Genomic DNA, 20,773 nt, shown 5'->3' on the forward strand with positions numbered 1-20,773 from the left:
TGGGGACAGAGCTGTCATAGGCAACAATGGGAAAGTAAAGCTGCTTCCTGACTGTAACTTACAGACTTGTTCAAGGCAAGAAAGACCTGGTGAGTGCAGGAAAGCAGAGGAGCTATCTGTGAAGGAAAGAGATGAATCATGAGCAACAGCATCGAGGACACAAAGGAAAGTGAATGTGGATTGCAGGAGCCAAGGGGAGGGGATGGCAGCAAGCCAGGGAGACTCACACACACACTCCTCGTGGTTTGGAGTGTGCCTCGAGCATGCCTCGAACCACACCCACGACGGTGGCCAGCACTCTGCTTTCCAGTGCTCTCAAATCCAGCAGCTACTTTCTCACCCAGGAAGCCTGCTTCAGGGTCTATGAGAGGCTGTCTAATCCTCCAATCAGACCTCCAAAGCTGAAAAGCCCTGGAGGAAACAAAGGAAACAGATCTGGAGAGATGATGTGACTTCCCCAAGGCCACACAGACAGGACTAGAATAAAGCTCTCCTGATTCCTGCTCCAATACACCGCCTTCACTGTAACACTGGCTCTCCATTCAGAGATACCATTAAATGTATTCATGAAATACAGGGTTCAAAACGATGATCCTACAGGCAACCACTTGGGGGAAAAAAGCAACAGTTGCAACACACACATTTGGTGCCTGGCTATGAAAAGGACTACTGCTTTTCTCTAAGATCTGGGTCACTAAAGAAAGGCTGTTAGGACACTGTTCTCTTCATTTCCAGAGAATGCCTGAGTGCTCCTCTGTGCAGTTGTGGGAGATTCTGGTCTAGATAGAGACCACAGCACCAGCTTCTTGGAGCCCCTGGGCTTTCTCACACTTCCATGACAGGTGCAAGCAACTCCCACATCGACATTTTTGTCATGATCTAGATTTTTCTGACCTAGAACTGAACCATCAATTTAGGATGGGCCTGAGGCTTCCGAAGGCTTAACCCTACAGAACTACAGTAGTCATGCTAAGTGAGAGAGTGCCCCTCTGTGCAGCAGGAAGGTCCTCTCAGCTCAGAAAGATGACACATGGCAGGGTGAGGAAGGATGGGGACACTCATCTAAGTCAGCCAGGCCTGCCCAACCAACCCTGGCCGCTGGGGGTGCGGGGTGGGAGTGACATCTGTCTAATAAGATGACCCAGGCATCTGAAGTAGAGCTTCAGTCAAGTCTCCACCCAGCCTGTGTTCACTAAACCCACTGGTTTTCTACAGACTTTCTTTGCATTATTCACTAATTAGGATCCTGATCCAAATTTGTCCCTTTAGCTTTTTTTTTTTTTTAATGACTTCATTTATTATTATCTGTTCATTACAGCGGCATCTCTTCACTTACTGCCATTCTTTAAACAGCCATTGCTATTGTTTTTGTATAACCTCTTCCTCCTGACCAGAGACACAGAGAGCATGGAGTTGAGAGGATGCAGAGGCCTGACGTACCCCACAGGCAGTTCCAACCATGGACTTGCGAGTGAACCACCCTATTTTGTCCATGCAACGGAATGACCACTGCTTCTCAAGGTTGTGGTGAAGGGTATACTAGACGAGGTATGTAGAGTGAACACCTTTGGAACGAATGGCGGAAGGATCACCTGAACTATCTAAACCTGCTTTTCTTTTCAGTTGCCTAGTTAGCAGGATTGAATATACAGATGCTAAATGCAGAAATGATGTAGTGCCATTATATTTTTTAAAGACTGCTGCTCATAGCAGCATTATTCAAATAATGCTATGGAAACACCTCAAGTATTCACTGAGGAATGAAAGGCTAAACAAAATGCGGTATATACATTGATAAAATATTATTCAACTTTAAAAAAGGAGGGAATTCTGACATGTGCTATGACACAGACAAACTTTGATATTATGCTAAGTGAAAAACCAGACACAAAAGGACAAATATTACCTGATGGCATTTATGAGGTATCTAGGGTAATCACACACAGGGAGACAGAAAGGAGAACGGTGGTTACCAGGGACCCGAGAGGAGGAGGGATGGGGACTTACTGCTTAGTGGGGGCAGCTTCAGTTCTGCAAAATAAAAAAAAGCTCTGGAGATGCATAGTGCTGATGGTTGCACAACAATGTAAGTGTCCTTATTGCCACTGTACATGGAAAATGATTAAACTAGCAAATTTTATGCTGTGTACATTTTACCATGATTTTTAAAAAAAATTATTAAACAAAAACTAATAAAGAGTTTTTTAGTGCTAATAAAGAGATCTGAGCCACTAGAATTGCATGCGGATTCCACCATTAGGCTGTCTTCTTTTAGATCAATTCGCTAAAACATACTGATATTCAGGTATATTTTAAGCTGTTTTCTTTTAGACCAATCTGCTAAAATATACTGATATTCAGGCTTTATTGTTAGTATTCCTATTACTGTATCAACCAAATAATTTTACTTTGATTAAAGTAGTCCTGGTGCAATGAAATTATTAGCCCTGAGGCAAAAAACTTCTCCAGGAGAGCATGTTTTTTGTTTTATCATGAATCCAGAGGGAATAAAATTTGATTACTAAAATAAGTTATTTTACTTTTTCCACATCAACTCCCCCTCCACACACAAAAAAGGTAGAAAGAAACATATGACCTAACATTTTTAGTTTTTTGGTAGCATATTTTATCTCCCTGTTTCACTTAGATGAAAGTACAAATGTATATTCTTTCATAAATAAACACATATTATCTATAATAAGCATAAGCCTTAGGTATGAAGAAAAACTGAGCTATAAAGAAAAGTTAGTAGAAACATATACAAATGTAATCAGAAAAACCATTAAAAACAGTATGTGAGAAATATGACAATGGTAACTACACAAGAAAAGTTTGTAGGGTGGGGAATTAGGTAGGAAAGAAAAATAATGAAAAAAGGGCACAGTTTCAGCTAATAAAACAAAAGTCCTGTAAATTCATTTTTAATACATTACGTTAAAGTCTGGCGAAGTTTTCCTATAAAGGGCCAGAGAGTAGCTATTCTGAGCTTTCTGGGCCACATGGCCTTCTGTGACAACTACGGAACTCTGCTGTTACAGCTTAGATGTAGCCACAGACAACATGTAAACAAGTGTGGCTGTTTCAACAATACTTTATTTCCAAAAACTGGCAGCAGGCAGATCTGGCCTGAGGGCAAGTATGCCAAGCCCTGGTCTAGAGAAACAAAATAAATAAGTAAAGGGACAATTTGGAATAAGGTATATCAATGCACACAGGCTAACAAACATACCATAGATTCCTATTCTACATCCCAATGAACTCAGTCCATGGGTAGAATTTAAAACGTCCCTCTCTTACAAAAGTTCTATTTGTCTCTCAGAGAAGAGCTAAGTGGCTCAATGAGCTAAAAAGTTTCTAATGGGTTCCTCATTCCTACTAAAAATGGGATGATGGCCTACCTATATTTCTCAGTACACAGAAGTGAACTCACAGGAGTAAATGCTTACTCCAAGCACCCCTAAGTTTTTTCAGTTGATTATCAAGATAAGAATAAAAATCTAGGCCAGTAACTTCAAAGACACATCACTTCAATGGAGGTGGGTTATTGTCAAGATCCCCAAGGCATGTATGAACTATCTATAAGATGGGAAGATTTCTAAAGCAAGTAAACAATATACACAAAGAGCACAATGTGCAAAAAAGGAAACACACACCTCTCTCCCCACATTCTTACTTGTATATGAAAGGAAAATTTTTAGGACATTCTCCTCACCTCTGAGAAATTGGGTCCTGAGTGTCACAATGTTGTTTCACTGTAGGTTATTCTGTACTTCTACATTTTTTACCATAAACATGAATAACTTTTAGTATTAAGATATTTACATTGCAATTGCAGTTAAAAGGTTTATCATCACTATTGTTAAGAATCAATTTGAATACCAGTATTTTTAACAAAAGACTATTCTCTCAAAGAACTTCTACCAATCATAAAGGCCATCATAAAACAAGGATATTTACATACACAATCCATTGGACACGGTGTTTTTGGGTAAAATTTCACTATAGTACAATACCTCAGCTCCACCCATCCATTTAGGCTCATCAGGAAACTCAGCACACAAAATATCTTCTGACTGATCAGTCCCCAAGACATGGTAGCAGAGCTTTTGGTGGAGATTGCTGGATGTCTCTGTGCCTGAGGGGTTCAAAAATGTATACTGAAATGCAGTTTGCAATTTTAAGAGAATCTATTCCACCCATATTGTATTATACTAGACACAAAGTTATGTATCCCGTTGCAGGATATAAGGTTATTATAGAAAAGTTAATCACTTTTCTATATACCACCAATGAACAAGTGGAATTTGAAACTGAAGACACGTTATCATTTACATTAGCACCCCCCAAATGGAATACTTAGGTATAAATCTAACAAAATATGTACAAGATCTATGTGAGGAAAACTATAAAACTCTGATGAAAGAAATCAAAGAAGAGTTAAATAAACGGAGAGATATTCCATGTTCATGGGCAGGAAGACTCAATATTGTCAAGATGTTAGTTCTTCCCAACTTGATCTATTGATTCACTGTAATCCCAATCAAAATCCCAACAAGTTATTTTATGGGCATTGATAAACTGATTCTAAAGTTTACTCAAATGTGGAGAGGAAAAAAACCCCAAATAGCCAACACAATATTGAAGGGAGAAAACAAAGGTGGAAAACTGACATTACCTGACTTATTATAAGTAATCAAGACGTTGGTGGTGTTGGCAAAAACAGACAAATAGATCAGTAGAATAGAGTAGACAGCCCAGAAACAGGCCCAAATATTACAATCAACCGATCCTTGATAAAGGAGGAAAGACTCTACAGTAGAAAAAAAATCCCCTTTTATCCCAACAAACTTTGCTGGAACTGGACATCTATCTGCATGTAAAACAATCTAGACACAGGCTTTATGCACTTCACAAATATTAACTCAAAATGTATCACAGACCTAATTGTAAACGTAAAACTATAAAACTCCAAAACTCCTCGAAGACAACCTAGGGGAAAACCTAAATGGCCTTGGGTTTGGTGGTGACTTTTTAGATACAACACCAAAGGCAAAATTCATTAAAGAAAAAAAACTGATATGCTGAGCTTCATTAAAACTAAAACCTGCTCTGTGAAGGATGCTGTCAAGAAAATGAAAAGACAAGCCACGACCTGGGAGAAAATCTTTGCAAAAGACATAGCTGATAAAGGACTGTTGTTCAAAATAACAAAGAATTATTTAAACTCAACAATAAGCAAACAAACCACCTGATTAAAAAAATGGGTCAAAGACTTTAACAGATACCTCATCAAGGAAGATATACAGTACAGATGGCAAATAAGGATATGAAAAGGTGCTCGACATCATCTCATCAAGAAAAAGCAAAGTAAAACAATGAGATATGACTATAGAGTTATCAAAGTGGCCAAAATCAACACTGATGACACCAAATGCTGATGAGGACATGCAGCAATAAGAACTCTAATTGTTGGTGTGAGTGCAAAATAGTACAACCACTTTGGAAGACAGTTTGGCAGCTTCTCCCACTCATTGGTATTTACCCAAAGGAGTTGAAAGCTTATTTATGTCCATGCAAAAGCCTGCACACAAATGTTTATAACATCTTTATTCATAATTGCCAACACTTGAAGGCAACCAAGCTGTTCTTCAGTAGGTGAATAGATAAACAAAATGTGGTACATCCAGACAATGGAGTTATTATTCAGTGCTAAAAAAAAAAAAAAATAAGCTATCAAACCATGAAAAGACATGGAGCAACCTTAAATGCATATAACTAAGTGAAAGAAGCCAATCTGAAAAGGCTAGATTCTCTGTGATTCCAACTATAAGACATTCTGGAAAAAGGCAAAACTCTGGAGAGAGTAAAAAGGTCAGTGGTTTCCAGGGGTTAGGAGCGGAGGAAGATAAATAGGTAGAACACAGGGAATTATTAGGGCACTGAAACTATTCTGTATGATACAATGGTGGATACGTATCCATTACACATTCGTTCAAACCCATGGAATATACAACATAGACTGAAGTTAAATGTAAACTATGTATTTGGGGTGATTATGATGTGTCAGTGTAGGCTCATCAGCTGTACCACTCTGCTGGGGGATGTTGATGATGGAGGAGGGTATGCATGTGTGTGGGTAGGGGATGTATGGGAAATCTCTGTACCTTCTACTTAATTCTGCTGTGAACCTAAAACTGCTCTAAAAGCTAACTATTAAAAAAAAAGTTCAGAATCAGTTGGGTATCATCCTGGAAGTACTTCACACATATCTGTTAATTTTTGAGGCTGTTGTGAGACAACTATATATTTTTTTTCATTTTGAAAATGTACCAAGCTTTCAGGACAATGAAGAGAAAAAGTAAGGGAGTACCATATTAAAAAAGAAAAAAAAGAAAAAAGCCTTCGAGTACTTGATAAGTTTCCAAGGGTTTCCCAGGAACACCGGGAAGAAGTACATAGCCAGAGCTGCTTGGCGTGTCCTGTGAGGGCCTCCATCTCTCAACCCGAGCGGCTGCCGCGGTGCTCCGGACCGCAGCGCAACAACCGACAGCTGGGAGGCGCCGGCTTTCCTTGGTTTAGCCACGTCACTATTTTGTCACTGAAAGCTGAGGGTAACTAAAAATTCCCATGTTTTCCACAAGTTAACTTAATAACACTGTTCTCTAACAAGAAATGGCCAGTTACATACTTTGTTTGATCTCCCACAACCTGGAAGTAGCCAACATTTTCTAACCCCCGGCACTCCTAACACAGGCAGCTACTTCAGTGCACACAGCACAGAGGTCTTTCTTTAGCCAACACCTTTGATTATAAAACCTCTTAGCTCCTCTTGTAGTTCATGGGTGAATTCAGAGAAAGGTATTGTAGTAGTCTAATCAAAAGGCAGCAGACGCTAAACATAGCCAAACGAGATGAAAGGTGTTACAGCCCTATTCCCAATTCAGCTGCGGGGCGGGGGCAGGGGCGGGGGGAGGCGGGAACAGAAAAGCACACCGAAAGATTTCAAAGATGCAGAAGTCATGACAAGGGGCCAACATGGGCAGCAGAATACACTGGAGTAGCTGTGCTTCTTGGCAGCCCCAGGCCCTGAAACAAGTAACTGACACTCTGCAACCCAGCTCCAACTCTCTATCAAAGGGACTGTAAAACCCACCTGTAAAGACCAGCCAAGGCAACATGAAAATGCTATGTCCTGAGTGGAAATATGGAATGGCATAAAGAACATGATGTTGGGGTACAGAAGACTTCCTATCTGGGAATATGAAGAGTGAGGGGGGGGGTAAAAAAAAAAGGGGGACCACTGAACACAACAGGATCTTTGTGCAACTGAAGAGAATAGGTGTGTATAGGAAGTTAACAAGGAGAAAAGCATCAAGATAAACGCAACCAACAAGGGACTTGCAACTCCTAATCAGGGGAAGAGATATCATTACCGCAGTAGGAAAATTTTATAATCACTCAACATCATTAAATAAAAAAATCCATTTCTCCATGATCCCCTTGAGAGACAGAACCCATTTGTGAAATGCTGATTGCAGTAATAGCCTCAATTTTTCACAGTTCCCTGTATCTGTTTCAGCACCCTTTGAAGAGGGGCTGGCTGAGACAGAATTCAGGGGAGTGATGATACGATCATAGCAGGCCCAGGCATCCAAGAGGTTGTGCCTTTCAGCTCTCCCCCTTGGAGTTCTGCTGAGCCGCTGTGAGAACTAGCCTGCTCAAGGATGGGACCACATGGCGCCGAGCCGAGGACCCCGCCGTGTGAGAGAGTCAAGCCAAGGTCAGCCAACGGACCTGCAGCTGGCCACAGGAATGTAAACTCAGTGGGGCCCAGAAAAACTGCCTGGTGGGCCCACAGACTTAAGCAAAATAAATGGTCATAACTCTACGCCACCAAGGTTTGGGGTGATCTGTCACACAACAAAGCTAACTGATACAATGTCCTTTAGGAATCCAGGCTCTAGACCAACAGCCTCTGTTGGGGTTCAGCTTTTCTTTTAAAGTTATGAGTCACACTTCTGTTTTATAAAAAAGTTGTGTCTTTATCTGAAGTTTTAACCTACCATCACTTTTTCCATCTTGTTGGGGGTAAGAGTTATAGAACATTCCCTTCCCATCATGGGTCCAGGCCATACAGCTGAACTTGACTCTTTCAAGCACATCTGGAAGCTCTTTGGCACCATCGACTTTCATAAACTTGATCGTCACCCAGTCTGAGCCACTGGCACTCAAGCCATAGGCAAAATATTCACCATCTTCGCTGAATGCATAGCCTGTGGAACACAGGAGAAATCAAACAGTGATGGGGACTCAATTCCCAGCTCTGCTCCCATTGCCCTCTGCACGGCCGGTCATAGCTGTCTGTCATACACGGGGGCAGAACGTGGCAGTGAGAAACTCCGAGGGCCGAGCCCAGGCCTTCCAGGCATTTGTCTTACGACCTTGGACAAGTCTTCATTTCTTCATCTGTAAAATGAAGTATTGGATTGTATGACCATTAAGGTGCTTCCATTTTTTAATTTCTATAATTCAATAGGCAGTTTAGTTAAAAGCAGAGCTCATCTCGGACTTTTAGCATATTTTATTTATATTCTAAAAAGAATGAGGGGGAAGGCATAAGGAGACTGCTTTTAGAGTAATGACTGAATTATGACACATCATGTAACAGAACAAAAGTGGAGTCATTAGGTAATTTTTGGAATGGATTCCAAACTATCTGAGCTCACTCTTCACAACATCATTTTCTGAGCATTGCTGGCCCTCAGGCCATACCTTCTGACCACCACAAGCCCAGGCAGATAAGGCCTGAGGGTCTGCAAGGCAGACCTCACACAGCAGCGCACATTCCAAAGGAACCACAGAAGAGAAATGCATCACCATCTCTGGACTACGCTGCCATGTGCAATTCTTTAGTGCTGTCGGAGAACATAGTCATCACTACGGAAGGTGTCCTGACAAAAATTTACGTGTTTACAGTAGCTTTTATGATTATGAAGTACAACGCATATAGCGTTTGGCACCAGACACTGGCACCAGGGGTTTCCTCATGTGTGATGTTTGCTGAACTGTACTAAGGGGTTGAAAATTATCCTAAGAAACCCAGATATTTTTGGAGGTTTCCTACTATTTTACGTGAAACTTCTATCAATGGGAAATATGTTTAAAATTTCAGAAAGCCTACGTATTAATCACTTATAATCTCTATAAAAATATCCAGGCTCCTATGTACATAATGGCAGAAAAGCATCTAAAAGATGACTGGGAGAAATTATTCACTTTCCTCTCTATATAACATTGTAGTGTTTAAATTATTTATATATAATTAGACATTTTTCAGGAAAAATTTAAATAAAACACTGCGATTTAAAATATATTTTTTAAAAAATGTACAATATATACTCTCAAAAGAATCTGAATGTTGACCCTACTGTTACTTCCCTACAACACCATTACCTAAGACTAAAGCCAGGTCCCAGGTCTAATTTTCCTTTTCACCCATCAGAGCCTGTACATGGTGAAAATTCCACTGAAAAAATACTAGAACGAATTATCAGAGCAAGAGGTGAGACCCTGTTATAATGAAGCCTTTCTGGATGAGTTGCAAGACCTTTGTTCGAACTAAATGAATTCTTATACAAGGTACATTATTACACGGAACCAGTGTATTAAGTTCATTTAGCTCCAAGCTCAAATTCATGGAACAGTTATAAGAATTATAAGCTCTTATAAACTGACCTGCATCTTACTTTCAAAACTAGTTGGTAAAGAGTCATCATTTACATGCATAGCCTATCTGGGGAGATGGGGGAAAGGGAATTACTAACTAAATGAATGTCTTTGTAAAAGGGTCTTTACACAGATCTACTTAATTCCCACCTAACTGATTATAGGAATTCAGTGTTCCAAATGCTCAATTCTGTAGGACTGAACCTACACCTGTGTGGTTTTTTTTTTAATACGACAAAAGATGCTACAGAAGATGAGCCAACTGAACTAAAAGCATCTATAATGCTACCAAGATGTGGTTCTCAGAGCACACAATTATTGAAGCACAGAAGAGCAGACCCCCTGACCCAGGACTAGTGCGGTGAAGCAAGCCTGGGGCCATCTGGGTTCAAGCCTGTGGAGGAGGTTATCTTAGGGGCCACAAAGCGACTACAGGCTAACTGTACTTATTCAGCTTTTAAACTTGCATCTTCAGCGGGCAGTGTACCATGTCCAATTTTTACAAGATTGTATTTTTCTACATTCAATTCTAACATACTGACATGTATTTAAAATTTAAAACTCTTATCAGTCCCCTGCAAGGAACTAAACCTCACAAACATTCCTTCCTATTTTTAACATTGAAACATTTTTTGTATAGTTTAAAATTCTTATAGACAAGGGTTAATTCTTTTTTCCAATTAGACAGTGCTCAGGGATAGTACAGGAAGTGATGATAATGCTTCAGGACCCCAGGAGCCGTAGAAGCGAACTTGGGTCCAGTGAGCAGCATGCTCCAGCTCTGCTTCCTGTCCTCAGAAGAACAGGTGACTAATGTATTCTAAGTATACTGAGCAAAAATTAGCCTTCCTGATATTGTGTGTGCATCTGTTCTGCAAGATGGTCCATGTCCTGTCTGGTATTTGAGAGGTGAGGCACTGACACAGGGAGAACTTTGTGTGAGGGCCCCGGAACCCCGGGGCTTGGCTGGGGACCACACACCTCGAAGCGCCACCGTGCCGTCATCAGAGAGGACGTTGGGGTCGAGGAACACTCTGGCTTCATCCTCTAAGGAATCCTGTACATATAATACTCGTTGATTCTGCAAACCTGAATTGTAAAAATAGAAATACCTGGGGGACAGAGACAGTCTTTATTTAGCTATGGAGTTTTCTGTCACTGGAGAAAAACCAAATGAATGTAAGCAAAAAGAAGAAAAGCGCACGCGCGCACATATGCACGCACGCACGCACGCACACATACACATACACACACACAAAGACACAAGTGCAAACCGGCTGTGCCAGGGACAGGGGAACTAGTGTGGAAGGTCCTACCATCTCCCTTTACTTAGTTTGTTATCTGAATTGCTTTATGTGTTCAAATTCTGCATTTCAGCCAAATAGAGACAAAGACTTATTTGCTAAAATTAATACTAATATTCAAATAAAGCAGTAATTATTTCTTTTCAATTGAGAAGCAAGCAGATTTTTAAAATGCTGTTTCTGTTCCCTAGCCAGGCTGCTAGGTAGGGGTTGGCAAACTTTCAGGCTTTGTGGGCCACTGGTCTCCGTTGCTGCTACAAACTCTGCAGTTGTACAAAAGCAGCCCTGGGAACACATAAACGAGTTGATACGGCTGTGTGCCATTTAAACTTAATTTATAAAAACAAGTGGTGGCAGGGTGTGGCATGCAGACTGTACTTTGCTGATACTTGGTGGGGAGAGGGGGGCATCTAAGAAATTCTACAGTAAACTTTTGATGGTATTTCTAACAAGGGTTAAAAAACCAACATGAGAAAATGTTTCAGTGAGTGTCAAAAGGAGAGGAACAAGAGAGGTGAATTATTAGGTTCTACTTAATGGACAACTGTCATTTTTAAATAAAAGAAATGCATCTAATAAAATATTTTCAGGTAGTATTACCCCAAAGATAAGCTGTTTTAGAGGCAAACAAGTCTCCATTGTTGTCTATGAATCATTCCATCCCACCAATTACTAACCATAGGAAATAAAAATTTCTTACACTCTAGATTTCTTCCTAGGACATATCTCTACTAAATTTCTTCTTTTTCCTCCTGAAAAAAGTGATCACGTTCAGTAATCACTGAAAAAAGTGATTACGTTCATTTTCTTAAAATTCATTTTTAATCATAGTTGACATCTACTAAATTTCTTAACCCTTATTTTAAGAATTTGGACACTAGACAAAGGTATTATTCTTATATTTAAGCACAGAAATGAATAGATTTTATAATGAATTAACTTGATAAACTGATGTTTAGGATTTGTTTTAAAATTTAAGAAAGCATTCAATTAGAAAAGCAAAATAAAATTAAATGAAAGCAACCTCACATACCGTTTTCCTTTCTTAAAGTGGCAACTATACTTGGGATAGTCGTACAGTTCGGTCATTCTCTCTTTGAATAAACCTCTGATGGGACACTGCTCCAGAAATGGCACAGTAATCTTGTTCTGGGCCTCCACAAAAGCCTGCAGAAAAAATTTAAACGATCAAAGCAAGTCAGATGTAAAATTTTCCATGAAAAATGTTATACTTTAACATGTACTAGAGAAACCCAGCAATTCCACTTCTGTAAATATATCCAAAGAAAACAAAAACACTATGTTGAAGAGATATCTGCACCCTCATGTTCATGGCAGCATTAGTTATAATAGCCAAGAAATGGAAATGACCTAAGTGTCCACTGATAGATGAAGAAAACGTGACATATTCGTATATACAGTGGAATATATTCAGCCACAAAAAGGCGGAAATTCTGCCATTTGTGACAACACAGGCAGACCTTGACTGCATTATGCTAAGGGAAATAAGTCAGCAGAGAAAGATCTCACTTCTATATGGGATCTAAAATAAAAAACAAAACAAAACAAGAAAACCACTCATAGAAAAAGAGATCAGGCTTGAGGTTAGGGGAGGTAGTGGTGGAGGGTGGCAGGGGAACAGGATAAAGGTGATAAAAGGTACCCACTTTGAGTTATAAAATAAATAAGTATGACGGAGTATGAAGGGTGTGATGTCCCACATGACAACTAGAGTTAACGCTGCTGTGTGACATGTATGGAAGTTCCTATGAGAGTAAACCCTGAGTTCTCACCATAAAAGGTTTATTTTTTCTTTGCTTCTGTATCAGATGATAGATGTTAACTAACCTTAATATGGTAATCTTTTCACAATATATACATAAGCCAAATCATTATGCTGTACACTTTAAACTTATACAGTTCTGCAAGCCAATTCTATCTCAATAAAACTGGAGAAAAAAAGACTTCAAAATGTATCTGTGAAAGCGTATTTTCTCTCAATAAATAATAATAACTAATATTTACACAGCACAAACTATGTACCAGGCAAGTATTAACTCACTTGGAACTCATAATCGAAGGTTCTTTAATTAGGCCAACTTTGTAGACAAGGAAACCAGGTCTCAGAGTAGTTAAAAAGGTGCCCAACATCATGTAGCTAGGAAATGGCACAGCTGGCTCCTGTGAATCTATGCTCTTCACACACACACACACACACACACACACCACGCTACTGCTCAGCTCACACATGGTCAGCAGTCTACACACACACTACACCAAGGTTCTGGGCTGCTTAGTCGGTGGCCGGTGATCCCAAACAACATCAGAGTTAAAGAAATAAAGTTAGACACACCTTGGCGCTATGTTATCAATTTTGATTTTGACTTACTATCTTTCTAAGAGCTACCACCTTGTCATCTTCACAGAACTCCCCTAAAATTTGAAGCTAAAGAATATTTTTAAAAATTGGAAAATGGGTGGCTATGCAGATATTATTGAATATCTACAATAAATGGTTTCTACGAAGAGCAAGAGGTGGCCTGCAGGAAGGCAGAAGACCGGGCCACAAAGGCAGGGAAGGGTAGTTTTTTACAACAGATCAGTTGTAGCCAAGCATATCCTATTCATAACTAAGCAGTTAGAAAGTTAGAAATTGGCTTTGATTTTTAGTAACAACATTGACACATAGTTGCAAAGCCACTCAGGCATAGCATTTTGGAAGTCACCAAGTGTGTGCAAGGGCATTACCTGATTTCATGGGGGGAAGGAAATGCCATGCTTACTCGACAGACATAGAAACAGACATAGAAACAGACATATGCAGTATTGCAGTCACTGGTCAAGGTCATGCAGTGAGTTGGCAATAGCTCTGAAGCCAGAATTACTGTATTCTAGTCATTTTAACAGTGACTGAGGCAGACTCCATGTCCAATACTGGTTGTGGAGAGGAAGCAGATCCACTCGGGGAGAAGGCAGGGAGCCTGGACCTCCTATGATTTCCTCCTGCTTTGGCTGAGCAGGACAGGCGCCTCAAGGTGCTGGAGCATCCCCAAGGATTTAGCAAGAACCTGGTGTGCTTCAGTGCTGGTTCCAGCATTGTGGATGGAGGGACGGCAAGTCCAAGACAAGCTCCCTGTCATTGTGGAGCTAGCATTCTACTGGGGGAGACAAAACGCAAGCCAGGGGGTTACAGAGAGTGGCTTGTCCTAAGGACACATTCAGGATCATTGTGGAGAGATGCTGCTCCTCAAAGCAGCACCCACAACCCATGCTGGTCCTGAAAGGCTTCCTACCAGCCCAGGATGAGATGAGCAGAAACTGAGAGGGAGTGCCATAGCCACATGACCTTGCTGAGCTGTCTTTGTTACATTTCACAAAAATACCCACCCACATGGTTTGGAAATTTAAAAACCAGTGATTCACTGCAGATCCTGGTTAGCACTGGGAAGGAGGATACTTACTTACGCAGGCAGGAGCCAAAGCATGCAGCCCCTGCCCTGCAGTTACGAAGTTTGAATCTTCGTTCTAAGTGCAAGCAAGCAATGATTAGTTAAGGAGATACGTAGTTATACCATCTGGTTTGCTTTGGGTGAAGAATAAACTTTAGGGGAGCAAAGGTGAAAAACAGGGAGGTCAGTTAGAAGGCTGGGGCAGCAGTCCAGGGAGAGAAGAGGCTACATGGAATGGGTGGTCTCTAAAAGGAGGGGGGAATGGCCATTAAAACAGAGAGGGATGGAGAAAATGGGCATAATGCACGTGAACACGTGGGTTTGATGGCTATTCCCCAGAAAGACCTCAGCAGGACATTCTAGCCACGTAGGGCTCCTACCCTGAGAGGCCAGAACGCTGAGGTCCTGGCTGGCCCCTCAAAGGCTGTAGGCTATAGAGAGCCCTGCCTCTAGTTTTCATTGGTATTATATTTGTGAAGACTGGATGTTGATGCCTGTGTCTGAGCTGGTCTTCTGCCCAAAACTCCCTCCTGGTCGTTCTGACTGCCTTCAAAGGGGGCGTCCTCTGAGGAGGGCACCTTCCTCCCCTCCCAAGGGGACGTCCTCTGAGGAGGGCACCTTCCTCCCCTCCCAAGGGGACGTCCTCTGAGGAGGGCACCTTCCTCCCCTCCCAAGGGGGCGTCCTCTGAGGAGGGCACCTTCCTCCCCTCCCAAGGGGGCGTCCTCTGAGGAGGGCACCTTCCTCCCCTCCCAAGGGGACGTCCTCTGAGGAGGGCACCTTCCTCCCCTCCCAAGGGGGCGTCCTCTGAGGAGGGCACCCTGCAGGCTTCATTTCTCCATCCTTCTGATTTGTGTATGTAGGAGGCTGCATCTAGGCCTTATCCTGGCTATAAGATGTCCTGGCTCTAGGAGGACCATGGAGAGTCCAGGTGTCATAGATTGCTTGTTTGTTTTCCTTGGAAAGGTGGAATTGTGTTCTCTGATCACATTTCTATCTGCTTTGCTTCCTTTAGATGTCTCACGGTATAATCTCAACTGCTGCAAGAGAATCCATCTCAGGCTAATGGAGACACATGGACGCTTTATGTGTAGAATGTTCATAAAACCATAATGCCAGGCATAATAATGTCACCAAATAATTAAATAATTCTAGGATTACTGCACCCAATTTTGTCACCTCCCACCCACAAATGTTAGTCAATTTCTTTAAATAGAGCAGTACTTAAAGACTTCGCCCTTTCAAGTCAAATACCTAGACGCAAAATGAGTGTTCAAATTCCTTAACGTCTGAAGTTCTTTCATATTACAGGTATACATCTTTATAATTGAGCAAACCCTTTTCATGAAGGTGGTGGGAAGTTTTCTATAAAGGAGCTTTGTGAAATTTAGGGTTCCTATAGAATGCCAATAAAATTTCTGATATTTTAACCAGGAAAATATCTTGTTGCTCATTTATGGATTTACTAGTCTGTTTCTTGGTTGAAAATTAGGACAAACTTGGAAGAAAGGGAGGAAAGGTGTAAGGATAAAGGGAAAAACGAGGAGGAATTAAAACTTTTCTTCCTCAGGTATCTCAGCATCCAAAGTCACACTCTGCAATGTTATTAAAATAACTGAAAGCCAAAGGCCCATTACGACACCTGCAGCAAAGCCTCTGACGAGGACCAGCAGTTTACATTTTATAGCTATCGGTGAACCTGAACATATTTTCCTTAGAAAAGCTGCTCAAAACAAAGAAATCCTGTTCATATATCATTTTGCCTTGACTATTAGAAAGCTTCAAAGTGCAGGTAAATTTCAGTTACACAAGAGGAATAAATTCCAGAGAACTGCTGTACAAAATTGTGCCTAGAGTTAATGATACTGTATTGTACACATCAAACTTTAAGAAGGCAGAGGGTCACTCAGTTTGAGACCTGGAGATTCCTTTTCCCCAAATGTCTTCAGGAAGAATTTTTTACAAGTTGTCCTTACATGTACTGTATTTTAATCCACAAAATACCTCAAGTCCTTTTACAAGTACAGTTCTTATGTATATGAATAAAAATGATGCATACTTACTCATTCATACAAATAAACACAAAAATAGCATGATTACATAACATGGGATTAAAAAGATAAATTGAGGATAAAAATAAGTGCTACAGGAGAACAAATGAAGGTGCAGGGTGCGCGGGGGAGGTCCTGTCGGCAGTCAGAATGGGCAGGAGGGAGTTCCAGGCAGAAGGCCAACTCAGGCACAGGTATTATCAACCGCCAGTCTTCCCAAATACAATACCGAAGAAAACTAGAGGTTTAGGGCTATCTATATCCACAGGCTTTGAAGAGTTTCTGTTGCAAATTACAAATATGTGTGTGTGTGTGTTTATGCTTGTGGGTGTGTGTGTGTGGGGGGAGGTGTGTGTGTGTGAGATGACCTCATTTAAGCAACTATCAGGGGGTTCTGGAGAAAGAAAAGGGTTGATGTCATAGCATGGCCTGGCATAACATTCAATGCCAGCCGCCTGTGAAGGGCTGCACGCACCCTGGTGGCCAGAGGGGGAAGTACACTTGGATCCTCTGCTGGAAGTTCAGCAGAATCTGCAAACAGGCTCTCCAAAGGCAGGCATCACCCCATAAAAAGGAAGTCAAAAGAAGGCAAAGCTCATTCATCCCTGAGGCTGCAGGACCCAGGGCCAGGAGGGCTAAATAGTCATGTAAAAACAAACAAACAAACAAACAAACCTGGAGGCAGGTCATGCCAAACAGAAAATTACTGACAGATGCAGCTGCTTTAGGAAACACGCCTTGAAACTGAGACTCAAAATGGAATAATGTACTTTATGAGACCATGTGAGGACTCTGTACTTAAAAGAGAAAAGAGGGCCCCTTATTTTCCAGCACTCACTGAATATTTACAAAAATTAGCAGTATACCAGACAACAAAGGAACCCTAAAAGCCCAAGAAGCACTGTGACTACAAATGCCATTAACCTCAACTAAGTGAGGTGCCTTTCTCTTCCCCGCCTCGCAAACCCCAGGCACATTCCCAAAGAGGAGAAATACCAAATTCAACCCATGAGATCCCCAATCCATTGGGTTTGTCTTTTAACATTAACCACCCCCCCCGCCACCCGTAGGTTCATTTCTTATCTCTGAGAACATCTGTTCTCAGGTCAGGATGCTCCCCAGGAGCTCCCAGCAGCACATGCTTAGCAGACCAGGTGGAGCCTTCCAGAAGCCCTCCCAGGTCCCTTTCTGCCTTCTTGCCTGTCCCCATTTGGGCACATCAGCTCATCAGTTCCCTCACTGTGACAAGTTACTGTCAACCACAAGGAAGCAGAAACATGCATTTTTGACCTGAGATTCAACCTTCTTCTCAAATCTAGTCATTAGCAGAAAGCTCATTCAAAGCTGAAATTCTAACCCCATCTAGCTCAGTTCTTCAGTGAAACCTGGCAAGGAGAGAGGTGATTGGCACCCCATATTTGAGCCTGACTAAAAGCCCTATCATGACAAAGTTAAACACATACATACCCTCTTTTGAATAGTTCTTGTATCGATGAGAGAATCCAAATTAGAACAAGAATATTTAGAAAAACAGGAAAAGACCACTAAGAATTAGAGTTCATGAGGGGCCCTGCCAGGTGTGGCTCAGTTGGCTGGGTGTCTTCCGGCGAAGTGAAAGGTCATTGATTTGATTCCTGTTCAAGGAACAGGCCTGGGTCACAGATTCAGTCCCTGACCGGGGTGCATGTGAGAGGCAACTGAATCGATGTCTGTCTCCCTTTCTTTCTCCTTCCCTTCCCCTCGCTCTAAAAATAAAATATAAATAAAATCTTTAAAAAACAAATAAAGTTCATGGGGTGCGGTGAAAACACTCGAAGTTGACATTTGGGTTTTTATGCTACCTCTGGGAAACACCACTTCTGCTGGCCGGCAGCGCACTCTTCCGCCAGACCTGGGACTGATCCATGCAGGATGAAGCTTGTGGTGGGTCTACAGGCTTGTTACCATAACTGCCACACACATGGGGCAGCGGACCTGATCTAGTCTCACAGCGCCGGATCCAGACGTGTACCTGGAACACGCTCAGGACAAGGAGCTGGTGCCTGGGTGGCCCATGTTCCAAAGGACAGTGATCTCACTGTGAGATATACGGCACCTCTGGCCCCAGTGAGATGCTCAGTGTCACCCTCCCACAAAAACAAAAACAAAAAAACAAACAGTGGGTTGAGAAAGTAAGAGTTATGCCATAACAAAGTTTGGGGTTTACCCTCTCTCTCGATCAGATTTTATCATTTCTGGCTGCTGGTAAATTGTACAACCATCTGTCATTGATAATGTTACTAATATGTTTGCATGTATTCTAGCTATGCTAACTCCTTTCTAGACCTTTTCTATAAGTAAATCCTGTTCATTTTCATAAGCAGAGTGCTTAATTTTTATCTATAGGCAACAGTCAATAAAGTAGTCCTGAATCCAGGCTAAGCAACCAGAATCCTTTGTAGAGACAGAGATGAACACTGGGAGCTAGAAGTTATGTCACCTTCTGAGGTTTGGGGCTATGAGGACTGTGTGAAACCTAAAGAGGCAAGGCCCGTCTTCCCTACCACACAGGAGAGGCTGCTGGAAAATAATCAGAGAAAGGCAGATGACCTAAGAGACAAAGAGAGACAGGTATCCAAAAACATCACGGCACTCCCGGCTCAGGCTGCACCTAAAGGCACATATACCCTAGTGATCAATCATGTGAGCCACTCAGCTCTTTTGTATGTGCTAGCGTGAGCTGGGGTTCAGGCACCGCTCCCCAGCAGTCCTGACTAACACAACTCTTCCAAGAGTCCTGCAGCTTGCTGAGCGAGGTGAGGCTGGCTGAACTTGAGCAGGCTGGGAGAGGGCTAACCAAACAAAAGTCTGCCCAAGGGCTGACTGGGGAAGCCTGAGAAAGGTGTTTTAAAGGTGTTTTATCAGTACCCGAGAAACAGTAAAATTAAACTAAACATTCAAACAAAAGAAGTTTTAAAGTAACAACAGGAAAAAATAATGAACTAGAAAAGCAAAAAAGTGTAAGTTCTGTGTCCCAGAAATGCTGCTTTTTGGAAAAAAAGAAGAAAAACACACATTCTACCATAGTTCTGGCTAAACTAACCAAAAAAGGGAGAGAAGTTACAGATAACTCAAAATTAGAAACAATAAAGAATATAACCACAGACAGGGAGAGTAAAGTTTCTTATAATTAAGAAATATTACACATACTCCCGTGCTAATTTTAAAATGTCAATGATACAGACCATTTTCTAGGAAATGCAAATGACTAAAGTGATCCAAAAAGAAAAATGATCTGAACAGAGCAATAACCATGGAAGTCAGTGGGGGAAAAGAGCCCAAAATTGCAATGAAAGAATTTTCCCCAGATAGCTCTACAGATGAGGTCTTTCAACTTTTAAGCAGAAAATTTCCATGCAATTTGAACTGTTCAATAATAAATGCAATGGCAAACCTTTAGTAAGCACTTACTCGTGTCTCCCACTGTGCTGCATCATTCAAAAACACTATCACTTAACTTTCACGACAGCCATCCAGCTTTTTCCAAATCATAAGTCAGAAAACTGAAACCTAGCGAGGTTAAACAACATGACCAATGCCACATATCTAGTACAACTGTGAAGCTAAGATTCAAACCTGTCTTTCTATTTTTAAAGCTGCTTTTTCTATGACAATACACTATTGCCTTCCCATGAACAGGTTCCATAATCTCTAAGGGTTCTTGTAAGTTTCTGGGGGAAACAGGTAGAAAGAAAATTTTGGAAGCCGGGAGACAATTTAGGAAGCTACTGACCATCTAGCTCAGTGGCAGCAACGCATGCCTGAACAAGGACAATGTCAGCAGAGAGAAAGACAAAGAGAAAAGTATGAGACTTTACTCAGTCAGAACTGGCACTCCAAAGAATCTTGGGTATAATTAGACAGAGATCCGATTCAAAGAGTCAGAGCGCCACGCAACATTATACAGAAGAGTCCTAGGTGCCTTTATTATGGCATATGCCTTGGTTTCCCCAATGAGAAAAATCAGAGCCATAAACACCACCCCCCAATTTATAAAGACGCTGTAAACAACAGTGAAGAGTCTACTAAAACTTCAGCTCCTTGAAAATGGGCCTCATAATAATCAAAGGTGTTATTATCCTTCCCTAATTGTGTCTAACTAAGCATTCTCTAGGGCAGTTTTCCCAAGCTTCCTGGATCTTTAATTACCTGGTGAGGTGCTTGGGAGACAAAGGCTCCAACTGGAATCAGACGCTCCAGAAGTAG

At 41.4% G+C, this 20,773-nt stretch overlaps 1 protein-coding gene across 1 annotated transcript in view; it reads right to left on the reverse strand.

The window, feature by feature from the left end:
• PREP (prolyl endopeptidase) overlaps positions 1-20,773 on the reverse strand; it is a 106,065-nt gene that overhangs the window by 70,906 nt on the left and 14,386 nt on the right. Inside the window, exons 3-6 of the mRNA XM_054569774.1 lie at positions 12,064-12,197; positions 10,708-10,838; positions 8,064-8,273; positions 4,014-4,135 (exon numbers count right to left, since the gene is read on the reverse strand). Of these exons, the coding sequence (XP_054425749.1) occupies positions 4,014-4,135; positions 8,064-8,273; positions 10,708-10,838; positions 12,064-12,197 (597 nt within the window). The remainder of the gene's footprint in view (positions 1-4,013; positions 4,136-8,063; positions 8,274-10,707; positions 10,839-12,063; positions 12,198-20,773) is intronic.

The sequence above is a fragment of the Pteronotus mesoamericanus genome, unplaced genomic scaffold, assembly GCF_021234165.1.
Source record: "Pteronotus mesoamericanus isolate MK-2021 breed Mesoamerican mustached bat unplaced genomic scaffold, CSHL_Meso_final contig_20, whole genome shotgun sequence".
NCBI lineage: Eukaryota > Metazoa > Chordata > Mammalia > Chiroptera > Mormoopidae > Pteronotus > Pteronotus mesoamericanus.